This window comes from Lethenteron reissneri, chromosome 7 (genome assembly GCF_015708825.2).
Source record: "Lethenteron reissneri isolate LAM-NWPU_2019-01 chromosome 7, ASM1570882v1, whole genome shotgun sequence".
NCBI classification, from domain to species: Eukaryota; Metazoa; Chordata; class Hyperoartia; order Petromyzontiformes; family Petromyzontidae; genus Lethenteron; species Lethenteron reissneri.
The window spans coordinates 10,761,147-10,786,649 of NC_083785.1; the positions used below are offsets into that span (position 1 = coordinate 10,761,147).

The 25,503-nt window shown below is 44.4% G+C and overlaps 1 protein-coding gene across 2 annotated transcripts; it reads right to left on the reverse strand.

The window, feature by feature from the left end:
• Positions 1 to 871: 871 nt before the first annotated feature.
• Positions 872 to 23,915, reverse strand: LOC133357557 (glycoprotein-N-acetylgalactosamine 3-beta-galactosyltransferase 1-like). Of its 2 annotated transcripts, none has more exons than XM_061575551.1 (5): positions 21,665 to 23,915; positions 8,062 to 8,317; positions 6,020 to 6,338; positions 4,357 to 4,705; positions 872 to 2,941 (listed from the first exon to the last, which is right to left on the reverse strand). In XM_061575551.1, exons 2-5 carry the CDS (start codon positions 8,306 to 8,308, stop codon positions 2,525 to 2,527), a joined length of 1,332 nt encoding a protein of 443 aa, XP_061431535.1. In that variant the 5' UTR covers positions 8,309 to 8,317; positions 21,665 to 23,915; the 3' UTR covers positions 872 to 2,524. The 2 variants fall into 2 exon arrangements, with proteins under 2 accessions (XP_061431535.1, XP_061431528.1); XM_061575544.1 differs by lacking the exon at positions 21,665 to 23,915 and adding an exon at positions 17,504 to 17,844.
• Between the last annotated feature and the right edge of the window lie 1,588 nt (positions 23,916 to 25,503).

The following is a 25,503-nucleotide window of genomic DNA, read 5'->3' on the forward strand; positions in this document are numbered from 1 at the left end:
TAAAACGCCACATTTCTCCCACCCACGTGACGGCACACAGCGCACACTTGATGTGACGCACGCCCCAGTTATATACGAGTGCAGCACAACCAAAGGGATCGCTCAAACTGTGGGACCTGCAAAAAAAATGAAACGGGCGCACCAGACTCCTTATCCCAATGGCTGATCTAAAGGCATTTCCATGTATTCAAGTTCTACGCATGCTACAAAAACGTACAAACCACGCGAGACGCTTATTCAAAAGCTATAAATATCCCACAAAGGACCCAAGAGTCGAAAAGCCCACAGATGTGTTGTTAGGCGCTAAGTGCTTCTATAGCAGGCACTTATTTGTTGGTGGGCAGAATTTGATCAGCACACCACCCCGATGACACAATACTACAAAAGGTGCGGGGTAGGGGGGGGGCGCGGCAAGTTTGTTGACGTCGTTGACTTCTGCTTTGCTACACACGATACGGTATACAGATTCTCTTTTCCGTGGTTGACAATGAATTTGGGACAGAATGCGAATGACAGAGTGGACATCGGTGTTGTCCACCAGACACTTCCGCCAAAGTACCACGAGCAATCGCCGATTAAAATGCACACTTCAAAAAATCAACCAAGGAGAATTCGGCAAACCATCACTTCAAAATATTGATGGGACACTACACGGTGTACTTGTACACTGATTGTCTGCAAACTGAAATATACACTATGTACAGGTAATGTATAAGCCTGTGAAAAAGGTTATTTGTATCGACTTATTTAACATTCAGGCAACAGAGGAACAATGTGGAAGAACCCACAAGTACTACTGACATCAAGTGCCTATTGGAGTGAGTAATAACATTTCACACAAGCTGCAATGAAAAGCCAGAATACAGGCCTGCATTTTTGAAATTCAATTGTACTGTACAAAAAGACATTTCATGAATCACAAATCGCATTGCATACTTCAGCTGGGATGGCTGTTGCAAGCCGACTGAACTGATATAATCAATCAAACTGGATGGCAAGGTAAACAGAACTACACAACCTTACATGGTTAATATAATCTCAATCCGAGTGGGATTTTTCAGGTTGGGCTGCACGTTCATTTACGATTCTATCAAACGTTCGCCGCCTACAATGCCTGCGGGCAACATCAGGAGTTGAAGAAAAGAAATCCTCAAATCACATCCCAACCTGGAAAACCACATTTGGATTATAAGCGGCTGCCAATATTTACGCATTAAAATTCACGCCGAGGTGGCGAGATTATATCTCCCCTTGCCTGGTATGCAGGAAATCGTGGGTGTGACCCCGATGCCACCCCCCCCCCCGCCACCGTGGTTGTCACATGGATCTTCTCCGGATCCTCCGGTTTTTCCCCTTCACATTTAAGATGAAGTTGTGTTTAGATTATTCGGCTGCTCCTAGAAGTTCCCACGAGTGATGATGATATCAGCGCCTCTTTGAGGAGGTATTTGTTGTGGCCAGGTCACACCTCTGAAAAAGAGCTAATAGCTGTGGGATTTACCTGGTAAAAAAATTGTTCACAAAAATTAAATGACACACCTCGAAAAATTGTAAATGGAAAACGGCCTCAACCAGCCTGTAATGCTCTTAATTTCACGAGTCGAGGATGGTTTGAAAACTGGCTGAAGATTCCGAGTTATATACTAGCCATTTGTTCATATCGAGTGGTGCTGTGTGCTTTGGGACAATGTTCAAACCTGAATATTGAATTTAAATCACATTCAATTGTCTGCCATACAAAAATGATTATACTGTACTTACATTAAATATTTATGGATCAGTTCTTTGTCTTTAATGGAGATTTCTTCACACAAAAGGGAGATGTCAGTTTGACATGTAGGCTTTCGCGACCAATATCATCCATAATAAAGGTTTTTTGGGTTAGATCACGTAAAATGTGTGGTTAAACCCGCCACCACCCGACATAGCCAATATGACAAAGGTTTGTCACGTAAACAAAACTAAATTGACAAGAAGTCTTCCTGTTTCCGTCTTTGACATGACCGATTACTGGCAGAATAAACAAGAGTGCAGATGAAAAATATTTTAACCAGGAATATAAATTTGTACTATTGAGCTGCTGTACTTGAGTCATTCATTTTTCAGAACTGGTTAACGCTCAATAACCACGCAGTTAGGCAGTGAGGTGCACTCTCATGATGGCTACAATAACTTGAACAAGTTGAGCTTAGCTGACAATGATAATATAACAACAAATTATTTACGTGAACTGGTAGTCAAGAAGTGTTAAAACTGATACAGGTGCATGCTCAGAAGATCACCTTTAACTGGACGCTATTTAATTACATTCAAACCACAGCATCAACCTTCACTTGACGAACCACCTCAAGAGACAATGTAGAACATTTTTGTATGAAAATATTTTCAAAAAAAATAATAATGTAAACCACTCAACCCATACTATTAGTCTCTCATTAAATTTGTAGTTTTTTTGTTATTGTGATCAGTCCTTTTTCAATTATCCTTCATATTGTTCTGCTAGAAGCCAGATCATCTCCACGTTCTATATCGTTTTCTTTTGCTCATTCGCGTCAGCCGCTTTTTTGTCTTCCACAATGTCCTCGATAACGTTAGAAATCTTTTTCGAGGTGTCTCTCGACTTCTCTGGGACAACTGCCGCTGGCTTCTTCTCATCATTGCCCTTCACCCCAGGGCCTCCTCCTCCTCCTCCGTCTATCGCATTGTCATCGACAGCGGGCGCATCACCTTTCTTCTGCACGTCCGGCAGCCTCAAGTTGCCCTCGTCCTTCGGCTCTGCCAGCACCACGTCCTTACTGTGCCCGAGGTTGGACAGCACGGGCTGGAAGCGGTACCTGTAGCCATACGGCCGCAGGTGGTAAGCAAAGTACTCCAGGATGTACATCCACGTGGGGCTCACGTAGTGGAATGAGATGGTGAAGTCGGAGCAGCATTGTGGGCCCTGTTGGAGAAGAAGAAAAAACAACAATAATCATCTTATTATAAGGGTCCCCGTAACTTTAAGTGGATGGCTCATGACAATAACATCTGGACACACGTCAGCATGTTTACGTCTGACTGCTGATTTGACCAAAGTCAAAACTGGCCCAGAATTTGCCAGCTAAAAACACACATAAGTGTACCTCCATTAAAAGGAAGGTCCATATGACTACCTCCCATTGGTGGAGAGCCATTCATTTACAGGTTTACCGTAATTAATTATGTTGAATGATTATAATTAACAATGAAAAGAATAAAGAGAAATCATAACATTGATGCACGCACGAAGTACCATCATCCTCATTGCGACCATGATCCATTATCCAACGACGACCGGATTAAGGTCTCTTTAGCCATCTCTTGGAATATTTTTATGCCATAACCCATCCCATTCCTGCATACTACATGATCTATCTCTGTGGTTGGTTGGCTGCCATTCTGTCTCTAGTCATGTCTATCAGCCATCATCCCTTTTACCAACGAGCCCTTTCTAAGTTCTCTTACTTTTACCGTAACAGTCACTTCATCTCCGATTTGCTTTTATTCCTTGATGAAATGCGTGCAAAGTACACGGATATTTGAATTTATTGCGGAACTTTTGACAATAACTTATGACCATCCTCTCCGTGGGCACAAAGTAACCTTCAAATAGAGTTGGCATTTTACAAGTGATCATCTGCCGAGTTCAAACAACGTGGTCGGGATTAAAAGATTATTGTTGATAAAAGGGCTTTGCACACGTGGGGTTAAACCATGGGGTTTAACAGCTTGAATGTGAAAAGTTCATCAAGATTAATCTTTAGAGTGCACCGCTTGCTCAACAGATACCATATGTTACTAAGCGTGTAATGCAAAACTCCAGATGAACTGACACAACCTGGATTAAAGTCGACATCATACGTTTTGTCTTTTTTCGTATTCTTCGCCTTGTATGTTCTGTTAAATTATCTATGTCATTCAAGTCTTTGTTCGGACTCGTGTAAGATAGCCCAGAACCCACAGCACTGTGAGACCCTTCATCCAGCTGTGACAAGGCAGCACACGTCCCAACATCCTGGACATAATCTGAGTTCTGGTACCCTACCATCAGTTTTTTTAAAAATAGCTGTGAGCTAAGGTGGAAACAAGCCTGCTTCTTGCACCATTAATGGGTGTTGTTTGTTGCTGTCAGCTTGCGGTTTATCGGCCTTTGGGCCTGCGCTCTGCAACTGTGGCGATGCGAAAAAAAACCCACAACACCATCCATACCCCCCGTGGGTAGGTCCCCTTGCACAGCCGTGTGTTGAAGTTATTTCACGCTATATGTAGCCAACCGCGCTAATCGGGATGTGCGGGGCGGGTGGGGGGATGAAGGACAACAGCTTAATCAGCGCTCACCTCCACTGCTGGGTAGAAGCAGTATTTCCAGTACCAGAATGACTTGGGCAGGTAGTTGGCGATGAGGTGGTGCTCCGGCACAAACGGGTGGAAGGTGTCGCGCGCGGCAGAGTCGCGCGAGTCGCCCGCCACCACCCCAATCTTCTCGAGGCACGAGCCGATCGCCAGGTCCTCCACCGAGCTCGTGTGCGTGCACGTGCCCTTGGCGAAGGCGTCTACGAAGCGGACGAGCGCCTCCTTGCTGAGCACGTAGCCCGCGCCGCCGCTCATGTAGCCCTGCTTCACGAAGGGCTTGAAGCGGCGCCCAAAGTAGATGGGTTGCTCGGGCGTGTAGTTGCTCAGCATCAGTCTGGTGGGTTTGATGGGATGGGTGCATGCACGCAGGCAAGCGGGCGTTCAGAAGAAATGCGTATGTAAATAACCACCGACTGTTTAAATTAGTTTACAGGAATTGGACTGGAGAGGTAGCAGTGGAGAGCGCGCTTCACCATGATGCTACCCAACTTCGATTGCCGGCCGCGTTAGCAGCGGACCAGATCTGAACCTGTCCTAGGCCTCCACCTCTTCATCAAGCCGCACTCACCAGCGTGGTGAAGTATGGTCAAACAACCCCTTGTTGAAAGCAGAGGATTTACAAAGGGTTGTACTTTTTTTTCAATATGAGCAACTTTTTTTCAGTAAGTCAACAAACTTGGAAAGAGTTGTTGAATGCCATGTTCAGCTTCGGGCTCCGATAAATCCTTTAAGCGGATCATTCTGACCGCAGCCGGTCGAAAGTACACATCTTTCACAGGCCAGCCGCGTGCAGCACAGAAGAACAAATGGTCAGATAAATGGTTGCCGCAATATCATTTTTCACAATACGATGACATATCATACCACACTGCACGTTATGGCAATTATCATGATTTCAGTTTCCTGTAACTTTCACATTTGTGTTAGATTGTTTTTATGCTTTGATGTACTTCCACAGTGTGAATATTACTTAAGTTCATAATTCTTTTTTTTTGGGTTCGTTCGTGTTAAAAATTGTGTTGTCAACCCTCCTCCACCCGACACAGCCAATTAATGACAGTCTCACGTAAATAAAACATGCCAAATGTATTACTGTTTCAGCAGCACCACCAGTGTGTTTTGTAGAGTAATCTCACGACATAGATATGGGTACGACGTTCTGCTGGAGATCACATCCAGCATCGTCAGGTTAACAGGAGCTCAGATTGAGCATGGAGGAGGGTTTCACGGCACACATTTTTCCAAAACTTAACCCAAAACATACCAATTATGAATAATATTGGTCGTGAAAACCTACATATAAATTTCAGTCCACACAACATCATACATTCGTCAATAATACTTCCCTAAATAAAAAATATACATGTAGATACAGATGACGTTTAGGACGAAAGCCCCATTTCGTAACGGCGAGATAGGTGATGTTTAATGTCATGACACTTTTTATCTCTGCTAATAAAGAAGGGACACTGCCCAAAAAAGTCACAAACTACATATTATTTTCCTTTTAGGCCCACCACGTTGCTGACGAGCGTGTTGGCTTTCTTGCACCAAGACGGAATTCGTCGACACCCACACCACCACGTCGCAGCGCTCCCACGAGAATTGGCGGCAACCAAACGGGAAGCGCCGCCACTGCCGCCCTCACCTCAGGTTGTCGACGATGACGTAGGTGTCGTCGTCCGCTTTCAAGAACCAGTCGGCGTCGCCGAGGTGGTGTTCGTGCACGTACTGGAAGGCCCTGATCGTCTTCCAGTAGAGCTGGTCTCGCCCCTCCTTGGTGTGCAGCCCCACGGCGGGGAGATCCTTGTCCTCCTCGGAGCTCATGAAGAGCACTTTGTCGCAGGCCCTGGTCCAGGTGGCACGCAGGTGGCGTGCCTTCTTCTCCAGGTTCTGGGGGCCCGTCATCACCCAGCAGAGGACGCGCACACGCCGGCGCAGCTCCTGCATCTGGCTCATGTCCTCCTCTGCAGGGCGGCGCGCGCACAGCAGCGGCGGTGGTGGAAGTTACGCGGCGGAATTTCGTCGTATACAATCGGTCGAGACTGATTAATTTCGCACCTCGATAAGCACGGTTGGCTACGTAAGGTACGAAATAATTGCAAAATGTACACATACATGATTGACCAAGAACAACGTGACGACTACTCCCTTTGTAGTCCGGTATGCGGGTCCCCACACTTTGCCTTACAGAGGCGAGAAGCCCTCTGCAAGCAATGCCAAGCGTTATGTGGCTAATGATGCCAATGATGTGAGCAAGCCCCTCTCATCACCTCCGTTCAAGCTGCATACATGAGAACAAAGGTTAGCGATCATCTTTTTCTCAACTATTTCTGTTACGAAATTAGTTGAACGCTTGAACAATCCATGCATTATTACAATACTTGCATCATCAGATAGTCCATATTTAGCTGTAATGTTGTTGTCTGGGTTGCTGATTTACGAAGGATTCATGTACATATTCTTAGGTTTTTTCGGTAAAGTCACGTAGGTAAAACATAAAAATTAATAAAAGTAAAATAAAATAAAAATCACGACGTTTCGGAAGCAACACAAGCTTCCGTCTTCAGGTGGAACCGTCACAGCCCGACAGCTGTATCAAGTAAATGAGAGATTACAGGAGATACCACTCCGTATATATAATGTACAGCTCACTGCTGAGGGCCTCCCCACAACGTGTGAATAGTCGAGGTTATTTGACCATACTTCACCATGCTGGGGAGCAAAGAAGTGGGAGCACATAAGCAGAGTACAGTCATACCTCGGTATACGACCGCTTTGGAATATGTCGAATCTGGTATACGTCGTGTTTTGACGAGAAAAAAATGTCTTGGGATACGACGTCTTGGTTGGAAAACGATGCGCTTGCTAGAACTTGTATGGGTCGGGATGAGTCACCGCGTACCCGCGTAGACCCCGTTCACAACTCCTCCCCTTCCTCACCACCATCCTCGTAGGCTATCAACTCCTCTCAGCAAGGTATAGTGATGTCAAATTTTATTTTTATTTATATTTATTTTAATTTATTTATGCATTTATTTTAATTTATGTATGCATTTTGGTAATAAGTAGTGTCTAAATTATTTTATACAACCCCATTAATGTATAATATGCCATATAAAATATAATTTCTTATACTCTGGAACGGATTATTTCCTTTCCCTTTATTTCTTATGGGAAAAATTCGTTTGGTATCTACGTCATTTTCGGTACAAGTCCTACCTTCTGGAACGAATTAACGACATATACCGAGGTACCAGTGTACAACAATGGATTTTGCTGCGCTACCTTCTGCTGCCAAATGACAACCTGTCGATGCGTGGTAGTCACCCATCCAAGCACTATTCGGGCACAGTCTGGCTTAGCTCCTGAGATTCGATGACTTTCTGGGCGATTTGGTCATCTGACAAATGTAAATGATCAAATGGAAAACTCACAATCTGTCCCAGACACCATCCACTCTGACCACAAGGCCACCCCCAGCCACCCTCCTACCATCTCTTTTCCCTCTGTTCATCACAGAAAAAAATTACAGCATTAATTTGCCTGTACCGTGAGGGTCCGGTGCTGGCTTAGTTCAGATGTTATGGTGGAAAAGAATCAGCTACCGGTAACTTGGGCCAAGACCTGAGGTCGTGCCGCCTCCGTGGCAGCTTCAACGTGTACGGAGGGCGGAGGCGCCTGACGCACCTTTATGATCGCCGTCATGGACGTGGAATTTCATCTGCCCCTGTGGCGCGTTGCCATCTTCGTTGCTGGCGCGACCCTCCGGATGCGGGTCGTGAGGGTTGTTCGGCAGCATAACCACGGGCGTGCGCTCACGCTCCTCCGTGCGGTCCAGCGTGTACACCGCCAGCAGAAGGTAGCTCAGCGCAAAGCCCACGCTGGCGCCACACACAAGGCTGAAGAAGGACGCCCTGGTCCTCGGGATTATCATCGCGGCAACCTGGAAGCACAAGCAGGGGCACACAAACGCAAGATCTCTCTCTATTGCTGCGGTGGTCTCAATGCCTTAGTCCGGGTCTGGCACGTCATCATAAAATCATCAGCTGCGTCTTTGGTATAAGGTGCATGCACAAATACTGCATATATGGGTGATATGTGGAAAACCCTGATGTATAACTCATGAGCTAAATGCAGCTTAGTATAAAACTAAAAGTTTAACTCAATAAACTTTAAGTATATCTTCATATCAACTGATATGTGGATAACAACAACACCCAGAGCATAATTTGTGATGCACCATCGGTATTAGATGCACCTGCACCAATTTGGCTGATTGCATAATGTTCAAACGCCGCCACCTCCAATCCTTTGGAGAAACTGGTCAACGGCTGGGTAATAAATTTGTTCAACATCTCATCTGGTGATGTCCACACCAGTGGCTCGTCATTTCAACAGCGGCGACCACAGCCCGAGTGACGTGTCGGTCTTTGGCCTTGTTGTGATCTTTTGTGGGAAAGAAACCAAAGGTCAAAGAAGGCTGCCTCCTATTTAAACTGAATACTCTTCTACTGGCAGGATTGAATGAATGCTTCACTTACAAAGTACAGTAAAACCTTAGATTGCGAGTAACTTGGTCTGCGAGTGTTTTGCAAGACGAGCAAAATTGTTTTAATCAATCTTAACTTGATAAACGAGCGAGGTCTTGCAATACAAGTAGTACGTATACGCTTTGTCTGCCGAGCGTCACGTGATCACAAATGAGCCGATGGTTCTTCTCTCTCGCTGTTTAATTTCATGTTCATGTGTACTTCCCATTGAATTTCTCAGGACTTCTCTGCCTCGGGAATGGAGGACAGTGAAACTCCTAATACTGAAATGGTAATCAGGCTGGGTAGACTGTCCCTTGTTGGATTACTCTGTTACTCAATAGCTACTATCAGATAACTATTCATATGCCAATTAAAAAATCTGTTCGTGAATAAAGCATTTTAACATTTAATCCTTATCAGGCCCCATGATGTTAAGTGCAGTCTATAACCTTTATTCATTATATCTCTCTGGCCTATGTAGAAGGGCCTTTGCTCAAAACCCATTATATATTTTATTATTATTTTAAGGCCAGTATTGTTGAAGAATGTGTTCAGTGTTTTTTGTTAAGTGTGCAATTATTTGGCAACAACAAAAATGATGAAGTGTTGGTGATTTATTTCGGTGGTTATTACCATTTGCGAGCTACATTTTTAAATAAGCAGACAATAAAATGTAAAAAGCATGTAAAATAGAGGTCTAATGATTATCCCCCACTACGGGATCATGATTTGATTCGCAAGTTTGTTCTTTTACAACACTGTGGCAATTGTAGTAGCCGTTGGTGGCTGCAAGGGGTACCATGAACACATTTTGCACAACACAAAAAAATCACATGCGATGTGGTGGATGTATAATGAGCTTAATAATCAATAATAATAATAAATACATATGTAGTGACTGACTTGGAGATGTAACTTATTGGAGGCAATTCTTGAATTTAACACCGAGCAAACCCTTCTTGGTTCTTTCGGTAAAGTCACGTAGAAGGGAAATAATAAAATAATACAAATATAACATAATAACTGTTACACACTCTCTGCTGTTACACAACGCTCTGTCACTCGCTTAAACGCAACTCTACTCTGGTTGCTAGCCTACAACACAACGCTATCCGTCTGACACTGACGGCGCTGAACCGAGACAGCCAACCACTGCTAGCAGCGCAATTATCAAGTGACGACAAAAGCGACGAAGGCACGAGTCGACAGCGGCGAAGGCGACGACGACGAGGGGATCCCACTCCAAACGACGGCCCCGATCTCCCGCTCGGGGTCCCCTTTTATCCTGTTAGCGTGGCTTCGCTCGCCCTCGTCCATGCCCCCCTTCTGGAACTTACTAGCGGGCTCTCGACGTGTCCCTTCCGTAACCTTTCCGCTAGATCCCTCTCGGGTCTGTCACGTGGCCTGCAGTCAGTCAGGGCTGCTTCAAGCTGCAGATCCCCTTCCCTGCCAGCAACCAGCGCTATGCTACGTAGTGACCACGTCTATGTCACTACACATCCATTGCATCGTTTAACATCTCGTGGAAATGTATGAATAATTACTGGGCAATATCAATTATGTTGTATGTTTGTTTCTTTGGAAAGAAATCGGAGAACCCGGAGAAACCCCATTCAGAAAAGGGAGAAAAATATGCAAAATCCACAGAGGGGCACCCGAGTTGGGAATCAAACTCAGGTTCTTCTTGCAGTGAGGGCACAAATGTTACCATGGAATCACCCCGTCTCCCAAATGATAATACTAATATATATGATATCGCTATTTTACGCACTGAAAATCGTTACGTTATAAAATATCCCTGAAGTAAACTCTACTTCTTAGAATGCATTTGGGTGCAACTGTTTGTTTTAAGCTCACTGAAGAAAAACTAATTTTCAGAGAACATAATAAATGTGTACCGAGCGTATTTTACATTGTTTTCTTTGGATTTAAAAATATTGTAAATCCAAGTGACCACTATTAGGATATTTAAAGCAAAATACATCCTGGTTTGCATCATGCTTAGTCTATCCACTTATGGACTATAGGGTACGTGTAAAGCATTAACAAAATTTATGTTTGCACTCGCAACAAGAACATTCAATAACCTTGAGCCTTTAAAAAAAAGAAAGATTAGCAACCCACAACACTCCCAGGACATAAAGCTCCCAGCCAGCCAGCCAGCTAATGTTTAACCTTTTATACAGCCCTGTATATCTCTCCACCTTTCTCTTGCTTCCCCTGTACTCTACTTATACCATAAGCAGCCCCTTCGTGATAGTTCATATCTTGTAGACAATTTTGGAACTTCCTTAACAAGAGAATATTACTTTAAATCAGCCCGTGCTACACCGTCGCACTCTGGTTACATTAATATAGTGGTGTAGTTATTGCACATGTACAGCCCTTTTTTTGACAAGGGTTTTACACGTTCTTAAATTGGCACATTAAACCTGCGGAGATTTGTTTGGATGTCAGGTGGTACAGGGTCTTTTACGACTTACTTGGTCACATCATTACGACGTGATCTAACCCAAAAATTGATTACAAATTATCTTAATCCCGTTTGCCTCCTCAGTCGAGGTCAAATAACAGACGGTGCTTGAAATAGAGACAAGGAGTCACAACGGGGGCCAATAGCCGAGTCACCAAGAGCGATGCTGTTGCCCTCAAACAAAGACAACACAACTCCTCAGTGATGTGCGTGCCCTGAAGAGACGCTGTGCGCACCACTTGGCAGGCAGGGTCAAGATCGGAGGAAACTTGAACAGGCGGGGGAACATCCGTGAATGTGTAACTTCGAAAGAGCCCTTTTGGGTTTTTTAAGTGAAGAAAGTACTTTTCGACGTTTAAATCGAGTGCCACTTTACATTGGAGCCCGTGGAAAAAAAAGTTAAGTTTAGCACTCTTTCCAGAACCTTGCTGCCAACCACTAAGTAAACAGACTTTAGGACGGAATGTCCTATTGCACAATATTTAGGTGTATTGTATTTACCGCCGTTGCTATAAAGCATAATAAAACATGTACTGTTAAAATTTTCATCAGCGTCATTTTGTTTACTTACCATTTTTAAACACATGCATTCTAATGATTTGAACACAAGCGTGATCAGCTGTTTCGCTATTTTGTTGTTGTAACTTTATGTTTGACCATCTCATTCAAAATCCTTGTCATTGCTTCCTCCAATGACTAATGCAAGGTGCTTTGCTAGAACAGTACACAACATGCACCCACCAATGTCTCTGGCCGTTTCACGTAAAGGTGCATTACTACCCTCCAGTGTCTGCAGCTAATTGTGGAAACAATCACTCCACCAATTAGCACGAGTGGCTACGTACAATGCGAAAGACATTCACCATACATAGTACGTAAACTATTGAACATAATGCATAGTACTTTACAGAGTTATTTATTCGTAGGGGTATTGCCGTGGTGTTATGGTTAGCACGCCGGAACTGCAATACAGAGGTCACCAGTTCGATCTCGTGGCGAGGGACTTGAAATAGCCACGTTACTTAAATTTCACCTCCTCCAGCCCGCCCACTCCAGGACACCGCAGTGAGTCGTGTGTGGTGAAGTAACGTGTGGCTAGCGTGGAAGAATAGGCCAAATCCAATCGAGAGGCTCCTCTAGAGCTCCGTCTTATGAATGTCCTTGCAACATCAGCACCTTGAGCAAACGATTGCAGGGTAACATCGATGCCAACAGTACTATACAGAATGGTAACGTTAACCTTTGGAGCATGCTCTTTTCTTTGCGGCATGAAGGAACAGAGGTCACGGGCTGCAATGAGACTAACTAAATGTACTGGTTTTCTGGAAGAGGTTGTTAAATATTCAGATGATTAACATCCGGTAAAAACGGCTGCTGCACAAAGGGCAAGAGTAAACAAGGACAGTCGGTTCATGACTCCGCAAATGTTACGTAATACGTGTAAAACTGTCACGTTTAAATGCGTGTAAAAATTCCTGAATGATGATGCAGGAGGCGCTGAGCTGACTTGTCTCAAAAGTAAAACGTTCCATGTTACCACTAACCCTGTGCAGAATTAATTGACAACGGTGAATAGCAAAGTTTTGAATGTAAGAAAATATAAAAACAGAAGCGTTTTAATGAGGTAATAACTAACCTAGATTCGGGTCCAAAAGAAAAGATACATTCCATGACGATTAAATTACCCTGAGGGCAAAACTGCATTACCTCACGTTATTTTGTGCGAGTCTGACAAATCAATTCCTCATTTTAGAGGCACAAATGCGGCATAGGACGAGGGGGATACAATACCCATAACTGTATTCTGAAACGGAGCGAGCATTTCACAATATCGTACAATAATGCATCGGTGACCTGGGCACTTTGTCTAAAGGTGCCTCGTCGTTGGTTTGTGACATTAGGATTATGATTCAGTGATACGTGTCGGTGTGTCATAGGGTTTGTGTTCTGCAGCCGCACTCGTGGACAAACGTTTCGGGAGCAATCCACACTTGCGTGACAACATTGTTCGTAAGTTTTAACACAACATCGGTACATGCATTGATGAAAACTGTGACGATTACACCTTTGAAACGGTGGTCAACTTGTACACGGAGAATATTAATGGTGCAGACGTGCTAGGCATTCACACTCAACTGAAACCTCACCGTTGAAAGGGATTAAAGGATAATCCCGATGTCATTAAGAGTTTTCGTAAAAAAATCTAAAGGCGTTAATTCATTTATTTATTTAAATTGTCGAATGCGAAATACATGTACTATGAGCGAAGCTAATTCCTCGAATCTACATATACACATACAAGCGTTTCGTAAAGTCACGTAGCTGCTTGCGTTGTGGCCGAAACGTCGTGAGAATTATTTTATTATGTTTTATTTTTCTTATTTTATTATTTCCATTCTACGCGACTTTACCGAAAGAACCAAGAAGATGAATCCCTGCAGTCACGAAAGCTTTAAATCGAAATTTAAGCGTTTCGTAGTTTTACTCTAAAGTCATCTGAGACAATCGTGAAGTTCGAACGTAGGTGACGTGACGCGTTAAAGTGCTGCATGATTTAGAGGTTTTTGGTAATGTGACAGAACCACAAAGAGTTTCTTCCAAACAACACACGGGTGTTATTATATCATCCCTTCTAATGGCGAGCAAATTCCGAAAATTCCACCACACCCTTGTCGGGCGAGTTACCTTTTCATTTAACCTTAAACGTGCATCTACAATGGAAGTTAACAGTCCAAACAAAAATCAATAATCCTGAATTATGAAACAAAACGGTAAAAAAAACATGTTTTTTTATCATCTCTATTGTCACGTATTGTGAATACATTTCGAGAAACAATGGCACGCATACAAGTCCCCCATTGTTCACTGTTAAGCATTAACTTCCTTCTTTAGCAGTGATGTGCCACTCACATATGATTACGAAACAGGGATATACTGTATATTGCTGTTACGACGACGTGCCCAATGTCCTTTCATTTTTAGCTCGAGCCAAATCCTGGTTAAACAGGCACAACCGTGTCGTAACGCATCTCTCATTCTACTTACGGAGATGTAAAGCTTTAAGGATAGTGACCAGAGGCCCAATTCCTTGCCAAGGTTCACTAACTCACATCTGAACCAGTCTTGGGGCATGCCCTTTTTCATCCCAAGCCAGCGTGGGCAAATATGGCCAGACGAGACCCCCACGACTGCCGACACAGCACGTGGGGAAGGAGGCCTTCATTCAGCAGTGGACTGACACAAGTCTGACAAGATTTGTGATGTCACAGTTATGGTTATATTCACCCGGTGGTTCTTAACCTGGGGTGGCCGCACACCCTGGAGGTACGAGATGCCCTCCCTGGGGGTGTGGAGACATGGCCAGAAATTTTTTAGAAGGTCAAATCATTGAAACACAAATTAAGTACGGGCACATAAGTACAACTACTTTGATGCATCAAACCTATGTCTTTATTAACATTACACATTGTTTTAGGGTGAAAGGCTGCAGAGTAAAGGAATAATAACCACTGTATTAACCAAAAAGAATGCAGTTGGCAAATGGCCTAAAATTACATAGTACACTGTACATTATTCTGAGTTTCCAAATCGTCTCACTGCCGGTAACATTTGCGTGTTAATTGACATGAAAAGAAGACAACCGCCAGCTAAAACTTGTCCAAAAGGTAACCATTGACCTTTGTGTCACGACAGTTTCATCTTTCTCAATTCTGGCTCGAAAACATTAAACTTTTATTCCACCACTACTTTGGCATAGAATGCGTCACTGCATATATTATGTAACGATAATTTGTTGGTACAAAAAAAAATAATCTTTATATATTTTGGCTATGCATACGCACGCCCAGCCTAATTACCATTGTATGCGAATATAAATACAAGTGTGGTACATCAACCTATTGCGTGTTCAGACATACTATCGGGCAGCGTGTCTGTGCAATAAAAAAAGGATTTGACATTCAGGGCCCCATCGGCAGTCTGGGCCAGAAAACAAATGTTTCTGGATTAAGCACATGGCGGGGACCCCGGGGTCCCGAATAAACGGAATTCAAAATCGTGATTAAGTAAAAACACATTCCTGCGGAGGGAGCTGGTAGGAACGTTGGGTTGCTCGGTCAATGGCCAGGGTCAACGGCGGCGTGGTGTATTCCACAAATATGCCCGACTGAGGGCGGGCACAAGCTGGCGTGAGTAGGTTAAACGTTGAGTTTTATAAGGGCACCACGGGGTGACCAGCCCCACCCATCCCACCCAGCCCACCCAGCCCCACCCATCCCACCCAGCCCCACCCATCCCACCCAGCCCCACCCATCCCACCCAGCCCCTCCCCACCCAGCCCCTCCCCACCTAGCCCCACCTCTCCCATTTTTGGATGCACGATGGACGGACACAATAATCCCCTGTAGAGGTTCCTACCAGGATTATTTTTGGCGACCCACCCGGCGCAGATCGTTGAATGCGCAGGAGAAACAAAACTTTCAAACTTTAATTAGCGCATCGTGTAGAGCTCGTCGAGAGGAATAGATTGCCGTGTCGTTCGCCTTCAACAGACGTAAAACGACGTCGCAACGCAGTTTATGCGAGAGCCGGGGGCTTATTTGACCCCGGGGTCCCGCCATGAGGCTAAAATGTTACTTGCAAGACCACTGCATCCCATATACAACCATGGACAAATCCTCGTTCAACGCAAACAAAAAGCAATACCATACAACACAAAGTCATTGTTTGCACAATATACACGTACTGCAAATGTGACAGCATAACTCCTGTGTCATTATTAGCTCGTACATGTTTGGAACGAGTACACAGAGAGAGGATGCAAACGGATGTGCATACATGCCACTCAGAGTACAGAATCTCTAATACACGGCGGATTTTACAAGCCTCTCTCACTCACGTCTTGACGGAGAGCATCTCCATACACACACTTTCACATCGTCGTCATTGTAACGCGTGGTCTATGAAGTGATGCATGAAGGCCATTTCGTGTCTCAAATAACGCCACAACCCACCTCGATCATGCACTTGAAATGAACGTGTCACTCAATATTCATGCACAGATGCATACATACACACGTCCTTAAAAGCACACACAAATACACACAATAGTAACTCACTTCCCTCCCCCACATGGCCTTTCAGAGGCACAACTACTGTACTGCCCGGGCACAATTGCAAGTATTTATCCGATGATCTGCTGAAAGAAACGTGTTCCCTAAACGTGCTCTCCACAAAACTATGCTTTACATTTTAGCTTGTTTCATTTGGTCAATATGGATGTTTCTACCCATCTTACATCGTAACACCGTATACAGTATGGGGGAGCAGGTCAGCAAAAATCTATTTATGTAGAGTATTGTACTGCACTTCTATGCTCCCTGCCTTTACCAACCCAGCCTGCACTGGTCAGCGTGGTGAAATGTAGTCAAATGACCCCGACGGCGTGTGGAGGGCCCTCATCCAGCAGTAGATTGACCTCTGTTGATGATGACACAGCCATATGGGGGTTGTAGGGCAAACCCATTGTACGGGTAAGTGTGGTTGTACTGCACTTCCTATGCTCCCCGCCTTCGACTCGCCCAACATGGTGAGGTATGGTCAGTAAAAGCCCCACAAACAACGCGTGGTGATTGGCAATGCGAGGGTTGTGTGCGATGGACTCATCCATTAGTGGACTGTGACCATGGCCCCACAACACGATGGAAGTAAAGGCAACAACAAAGTCTTGGGTTTTTTCGGTAAAGTCACGTAGGTAAAAATAAGAAAAATAATAATAAATGAAAATAACACAATTTTGGTTATATTAAATAATTAGAAAATAATAATAATGAAAATAACTAAATTTTGGTTATTTGCATCTATTATTATTCTATTATTAAAATAATAATAAATGAAAATAACAACAATGTAGTTATTTACATTTATTCGTATTTTTACTGACGTGACTTTACCGAAAAAAAAAACCGAAGAGTATGAATCATTGCAGGCACGAAGGCAACAACAAAAACCCGCACAGCCACGGAGTGCTTGAGGGAGGCCATCATCCAGCAGTGGCATGACTACGGCTGCTGATGATGGCGATGACGACGATGATGGTGATGATGATGGTGGTGCTGTTACGAACCTCGTCGTGACTGACAGCAGCAGCAGCCGAGGCCAAATATGATCACAGTCTTTCTCTTCAACGCCTGTCGCCGCGGGCGTCTTCCAACTCGCGTTTAGCGACGAGACGTAGTCGCCCACATTACACACTGAGGCGGGCTGGGTGACGACGGCCGGCTCCGTTACTCACAGACAATAAAATAAACTACTACCACCATCGACAACAACCAAGCGAGCGTCAATTCACCAAAGTTGTTAATGTTCAATTGTCGTACAGAGGACTTGTGCTTTTAATGAACGCGGAGATGTCAGGCGACCCTCGGCTGCCCGCCACCGACTGATGCCCGACGAGCCGCTGCAGAAAGGGGCCCTCACGGCGGTGCCCCCCCCCCCCCCGCAGGACCTCTCGTGATTGGTCGAGGAGCGCGCGCGTCGACATTCGCCAGCCAATGGGAGAGCGCGACACATGCCGAGCTGAAGCGTTGGGAGACTTGGGGAGGGAGTGGGGGGTGCGACTCGCCCCGCCCCGCGTCCCTCTGACCCCTCTCACCCTCCTTCCCCCCCTCCTCTTCCCCCCGCCCCCTCCCCCTCTATCCCCCTATCCCCCGCCCCTCCCCCTCTACCCCCCTACCCCCCGCCCCTCCCCCTCTACCCCCCTACCCCCCGCCCTTTTCCCTCAGCCCCCTTCCGCTTCTCCCCCTCCTTCCCCCGCCCCCCCTCCCCCTCACCCCCCCCCCGCCTCACCCCCCCACCCATCCCCCCCACCCATCCCCCCCCCTCTCACCCACCTACTAATCGCCTGACTTCAATGGATTTCTGAGCTTTCGTCAAATAATTATCATTCCTGCAGCCCCACCTTAGGTCTAACAAAACAAAGCAAACATGCATTTATTAAATTTTGATTTAAAGCTTTCGTGACTGCAGGGATGTATTAGTTAAGCGAGGTTTAATAAATGTGCTGAAATGTCTTCTTGGTTCTTTCGGTAAAGTCACGTAGAAGGGAAGTAATAAAATAATACAAATAAAACATAATAAAATAATATAATAATATTATATAATTCTGAAATGTGTTACAATAGTGTGTTGCAATGTAAATTTTCAACTCGAAAAAAACTCAAATGCAAAAATGGCCATTCAAACTAAGTTTCCACAAAATAATAATCCAATTCTCTCGTGTAATTCTTCATCTGTTTTGTGTTGTTTTAGCAATTGAGTGATACAGAAAACGTAAACACAATCTACGCCCCCCTATTCGGTTTTCTTCGGTGAGTGGCACCATGACCAGCGTGGTGAAGTATGGACAAAATGTATCTCACTGCCCCACAGGAGGCCGTCATACAGCAGTGGATGAAACAAGCGGACTGTACATATACAGTACATTAATTTGGCTAAGCACACATTTACCTCACAATAAAACAAGAACTCACATTGCTCAATCACACCGCCTCAAAAGCAATCACTAATACTATAAAGGCGACATTTTGGCGTTTCTTCAAAGCCCGTGATTTTCAAAGCACATTCCTTTCCATGTGTTCTGAAGAAGGGGCATTGCCCGAAATGTCACCTATTATGCACGTCTCCCTTTTAGGGCCCCAGTGTCATTGACACGGAACGTGTTGGAGAGTTGTTCATTCTTTTTATGTACAACTGCCAAAGCAGCAGAAGCATCTTAACCAAATTGTTAACCTCATTGGATGGATGATGTGGCTGGACAGCTGCATAGGATGGATGGTGTGGCTGAATAGTTCAGGTTTCAAAATGTACTAGCACTGGCAAATTCCTGATTTAAAATCCTGATTTTGACCACTGCGGACGAAACAGGTTTCTGCTTTATAAAGAGTGAGTCAACTCGATTGTCTCGGCTGCGTTCAAGCAATGACTTAACAGAAACGGCCACGTCGCTTTAAACCTTTTTTATCATCTAATTTGGCAAAATTCCAGTTGTAATCATTAAATGTAATTCCAATTGGACATCTAGAATGTGATGATCACTGACAACTCAAGACAATAGGCTTTTTTTTGTTGAACATGAAGAAAATGTGCGAAGAGATGCGCGTATGGTCACCTGAAAACATTTTGAGTCGTTTTCTGCCACAAATTGGCACATTAGGGTAGAAGGAATATTCTCAACACGAGCCACTGAACCACATTTCTAGAATTGTTTCCACTTCCCAGTCCCTCCAACTGTTATTCCTCAAGGCTGACACCACCACACAGCATATTTTCAACTACTGCAACTCGTCCAATTGTACGCAATTTATAGTTCTTTGAACAGAGTTTGAGAGCTGGTGGCATAAAATACCATGCGTTTTCGTTATCGCTTTAAAATAAAGGAAACTATTAAAGTTCAAGACGTTTCATGTGTAGCGAGTCCAACTGAGTCACAGACGTTGTCTTGAGAGCAACACTGTTGATTGACCAACAATACGTAACACAACACAACCTACACTCGGGTCTCGAATGCCCATCTAGCCACGCTACGGCAGAACTAGACACGGTTCGCTATCCCGGTCCGGACCACAAGCTACTGGGTCCCGGACCGCGTGGCTCGAGGCTTCTTTTTCCCGACGTGGATCATCGAACACCAACACTTGAAGAACCCGAGCTCCTCACGGAGCCCTCCTTATATGCTCCCGGGCTGGGGCTGGCTCCGCCCTCAGCCCCGCCCACCTTCCAGGCTCCTCGAGCCCCTTCTCGAATGTTCCCGAGAGCTCTCCGGGACCACGTGGCCCCCTCTAGTTACGTCCAGTCACGTGACGACAGGTCAGCCAGGGTGTCATGCCCCAGAGTGACCCCGGCTGGCTGACACTCTCTCTCGCCCCCTCATTGGGAACCGGCACCCATACTGCTCGTGGTGCCTTTGCGCTAACCAGCGCTCACCCAAACACCGCAAGTGTTGGTACTGGAGCCCACAATCCGGGCTGCCCACAATGACATCATCTGGATTTGAAGCTTTCGTGACTGCAAGGATTCATATTCTTAGGTTTTTTCGGTAAAGTCACGTAGGTAAAACATAAAAATTAATAAAAATAAAATAAAACAAAAATCACGAAGATTACATCTTGAATTATTGCCTCACTTGATGCAGCTAATCCGGCTGTGACGGTCCCACCTGATGACGGAGACTTGTGTTGCCTCCGAAACGTCGTGATTTTTGTTTTATTTTATTTTTATTAATTTTGATGTTTTACCTACTTGACTTTACCGAAAAACCTAAGAAAATGACATCATCGTCCGTGACTTCGCAAGTCCCGGCACCACACAGTGACAAGTACAGTCACTACACATGAAACCAAGAGCACAATAAAACATGCTTTGGTACTTAAGCGCATGCCTACAAAATCATAAAAGCGTGGCTTTCAAATTTTGACCTATCAGTTTTAGATACAAACATAAAAAAGCAGTTCTTAACATGCTAGAGCATGATTTTAAGCTTTCATGACTGCAGGAATTCATACTCTTTGGTTTTGTCGGTAAAGTCACATAGGTATAAAATACAATAAATCTAAACGTCGTGATTTTTTTTATACCTACGTGACTTTACCGACAAAACCAAAGAGTATGCTACGGCATGTTTATGACACCGTTGAGTTCCCTGGGCTTGAGACCGGATTTCAGCAGTCTGCGATTAAACTCAAGTGTAGGGTGTTCATTGCACCATCGTTACGAATGTAAATAAGTAATATTTTTAAAAACTTTTTTAAAACACGCTTTTAATTAAATGTATCCTACTAGCAATGGAAGAACTCCACGACTCCAGGAAGTGGCCCCGAAGCTTTCTATAACGTAAAGGGGACGTGGTGATTTACAGCCAACGTCAGTTGAGCGTGGACAATTAGACCCAAGCTGAAACATAACATATACAAATATTTATCTTATTGTTTATTATTTCTCTTCTACGTGACTTTACCGAAAGAACCAAGAATATAAAAAAATATTGTTTAAATGTTTTATTTTAATGATAGAATATAGTATTGTCAGTATGACATAAGTATACCAAGTTTTGCAGTCGATACCACATTGGGAAGTGGGTAAAATTTTAGTTACAAGATTTGAGGATACAACAACAGAGTGAGTTCAAGAAAGCGTGTAAAAACGAAACTTATTAAATTTTATTTTGATAAATTCAGCTCTGTGAGAATAAAAAATATATCAGTGCTTGACACATCACGTGGCAAAATACCTGTTTAGCAGGCAGGGTAAGGAAGCACAGGCCGTGTCCTTGTGGATCCGAGGTCACTTGAAGATGCTTTCAGAAGCAGTTCTATATTATCGCCTTCTGTGGACCGTTCTCTTAGCACAGCCGTATCCTTGTGGATCAGAGGTCACTTGAAGATGCATTCAGAAGCAGTTCTATATTATCTCCTTCTGTGGACCGTTCTCTTAGCACAGCCGTATCCTTTTGGATCAGAGGTCACTTGAAGATGCTTTCAGAAGCAGTTCTATATTATCTCCTTCTGTGGACCGTTCTCTTAGCACAGCCGTATCCTTGTGGATCAGAGGTCCCTTGAAGATGCATTCAGAAGCAGTTCTATATTATCGCCTGCTGTGGACCGTTCTCTTAGCACGGGGTGATGCAATCCTCTGCGCGAGGAACGAACCCAGCCTTCATCTGGTATCGTGACAATTTCTCTCAAGAGACAGAAAGAAACCAGATTTCCAAATCACTGCCCAAAATTACACATTAATCCAATAATCCGCGTGACGATAACAACCCCTACGTTTCGGTGTTTCAAGGTGGGCATAAGTCCCACGTTAGCGGTGATTGATGTTGTGCTGCGAAAGGGCGTTATGAATCACGGAGGTGTGGCAGCAACACCGGGGCAGAACCAACGAGCTGTTTGTTTTGGGAGACATTGAGCAAGAGGATGACAAATAAGCGTGCGCAATCTGCAGCGGGTTCAGTCAATCGCACAAAGCCCGTCTACTGTGGCGAACAAGAGGACACGGTACAATCGTTCCATAAAACAAAAACAATGCATAGGCAAAGCTGGGGTGCATGGGTTAGCACGTTGTACCAGTCTTCTTGGTTCTTTCGGTAAAGTCACGTAGAATGGAAATACTAGTACTAATCACATACCTGCATTTCCCATAAATATGCTAAATTCCTCTTGATATGCACATTATTTTGTCAAGACGCCCTTCCCCCCCTTTCCAACCCAGCTTAAATATACGCTCCAAGCATGGTGGTGTTTCATTCAGACGCTGTCTCCCCGACAGACCTGGTCTTCACCTGAGGACGGCTGCTTGCGTTGTGGCCGAAACGTCGTGATAATTATTTTATCATGTTTCATTTTGTTATTTTATTATTTCCATTCTACGTGACTTTACCGAAAGAACCAAGAAGATGAATCCCTGCAGTCACGAAAGCTTTAAAAAGTTGTACCAGCTTGAGTCGCATTGCCGGCAAACGGCTAAAATCAGTGGACGAGCGACACCTGACCCCGTACTAAAAGGTAAATTATTCCGTGAGTCTTCGTCGAGATGCACAACACACCACGAGCACAAATAGCTGCAAGCAAAAACATATGAACAACCATCGTAATATTCGATAGACTGTCAATTCACAATTGGCCCGCGGTCGTTGAGCGTCTGCAGTGAACGAATGCTCCACGCAACACACTTTGATCGATAACCCTGTTGATGAAGCGATTTTAGTACGACAGTGGCCGCGTGCGGTTGGAAGAACAAACGAATACCCTTGGGGCCAGGTGGATCATTCACGTCGTGGTATAGCAGGTGCAGACAGCAGGCAGTTAACCGGACGGGGCTTTTAAAAAAAAAAAGCACGTGGGATTTAATTCAGTGGCACGAAAAGCATTGCGTCCTTAAACCCCGCCACCACCCGACACGGCCAATTAGTAAGGTTTGTCACGTAAACAGAACGTGCCAATTCGTAGCTGGCAACACAGCACACCGGTGTGTTGGGGGAGGCAAGCCACAAGATTTACATTCAGAGTCCGACGTTTCGCCAGTAATTACAACCAGCTTCATACTCTTAGTTCTTTCGGTAAAGTCACGTAGGTAAAAAATGAAATTAAAATTAATAAAAATAAAACAATAAAAATCACGACGTTTTGGAGGCAACACAAGTCTCCGTCATCAGGTGGGACCGTCACAGCCAGATTTGCTGCATCAAGTGAGGGAGGGATTCAAGATGTAAGCTCTTAAGTACCAGTTAAGGGGGGACGGAGGGGAGGGGCTTATCAGAATGTGGTAGCCAATGAATGGAACGTATCGGGAGGGGGGGGGGGCGGGGTCGTGGTCAACGACGTGTTTGTGCGCAAGTCACTGTGAATGTACATAGTAGAAAAGGAACGAAAATGCCTATGTTTATACCAGTGTTGGCTGACAATAAAGTACTGTTAAACGTTAGGGATGTAAACACTCGGCAAAGTAAAATATTTCATTTTTTACCGACGTGACTTTACCGAAAGAACTAAGAGTATGAATCCTTGCAGTCACGAAAGCTTCGAATCTAGAAATACAACCAGCTTCATCAGGAGACATCGACATTTACACAATCTAACCCAAAACAAAAAGCTGTATTATTGATATTGGTCGCGAAAGCCCTACTACGTGTTGAACTAAAACTTTGTACATTATTTGTCTTCATGCGCCAATGAGGAGCATCCCCCCCCCCCACGACACCCACACACAGACTAACTTCACCACAACCTGCACAGACCGGCATGGTAAAGAAAAGTCGAAAGTAGAAAACAATCTGCTACCTTCTACCTCGTGTCCGTTCACGAGTCATTATCTTCTGTTTACGTTGGTGTGTTCAACCGAGAAGATGAACACAAGATTTAGCAGTCTTTTGAAATGCGCGGTCAACCAGGTTTAGTGTCCTAACCGTGTTGTTGGCCGACTGGGTTGCATCGCATTATGTTTCTAAGGTTTGCCTAGTTCGCGTCTTCCATCTTCTTGCTGTATTTGCCTACGTGCAGTTTGCCGTTCTCGGTGTGATCTGTGTGTGATGGCTGTGTGTGATGTCTGTGTGTGATGTCCCTCTGTGTTCTAGATTTGAAGCTTTCGTGACTGCAAGGATTCATATTCTTAGGCTTTTTCCGTTCCACCTGAGGACGGGGGCTTGTGTTGCTTCCGAAACGTCGTGATTTTTATCTTATTTTTAATTTACTTTTATTAATTTTACATTTTTACCTACGTGACTTCACCGAAAAAACCTAAGATTATGAGTCCCTCTGTGTGTTCCCTCGCTGTGTGGTTTACACCATTTTCACCTAAAGACGAGCGCTTGTGTTGCGTTCGAAACTTCGTGATCGTATTTTAATTGTATTTCTACATACGTGACTTTACCGAAAGAACCAATGAGTATAGTAATCCCCAACAACCATGGTCAATTTAACACGGAGGCTTTAGCGACCAATATCATCAAAAAAACCTCTTATGAACCCTGCACGCAGGGCAATAATCCCAGGAGTGGACGGACAAAGGGCTTCAAATGATTGAATTTTATTAAACTTTACGGAAATGAATATTAAAAAAAACATTAAATCCACGTGAACGCCCATTGACATTAAACATTCAGTACAGGTATTGGATAAAAACTGCTAAACATTTCGCACCTAAGTTGGACAACCAAATAAATAAATAAAAACATGCATGTGACTCCGAGACCAGTCTGAACATATTGACAGATCAATACCACACTGCACTCGGAAGCGATTCTACGCAGTATTACATTTCATGACTAACCACCCATTCTCCTACGCCGCACCTCCGCATTACTGTACGATCACAAAGGACTTTTGGATTGGCAAACAGGCTGCAATTATCTGCATTTTCTAACTCCCTTTAATCGCAGGGCTTACTTACAACAGGGCGTGTATTTACATGAAAACACCCAAGTGGGATACCGAAAGCTGTACAATGGATTTACCCCCCCCCCCCCCGCTTTCAGACTGCCTGTGAGGGTGTGCTTATATACAGAAGTAAAAAATTTAACCCGTAAAACTAAGTTTTTCACTATAAATCCTTTATATGCGTGGCGGCTAGAGT

Bases quoted from the DNA above. Each gene is read 5' to 3' on its own strand.
- LOC133357557 (XM_061575551.1), bottom strand. From the start codon at position 8,308: ATGATAATCCCGAGGACCAGGGCGTCCTTCTTCAGCCTTGTGTGTGGC. The intron at 6,339-8,061 runs GTGCGTCAGGCG...GCCGCCCTGCAG, and splicing joins CCATGACGGCGATCATAAAG to AGGAGGACATGAGCCAGATG. The intron at 4,706-6,019 runs GTGAGGGCGGCA...CAAACCCACCAG, and splicing joins GTCATCGTCGACAACCTGAG to ACTGATGCTGAGCAACTACA.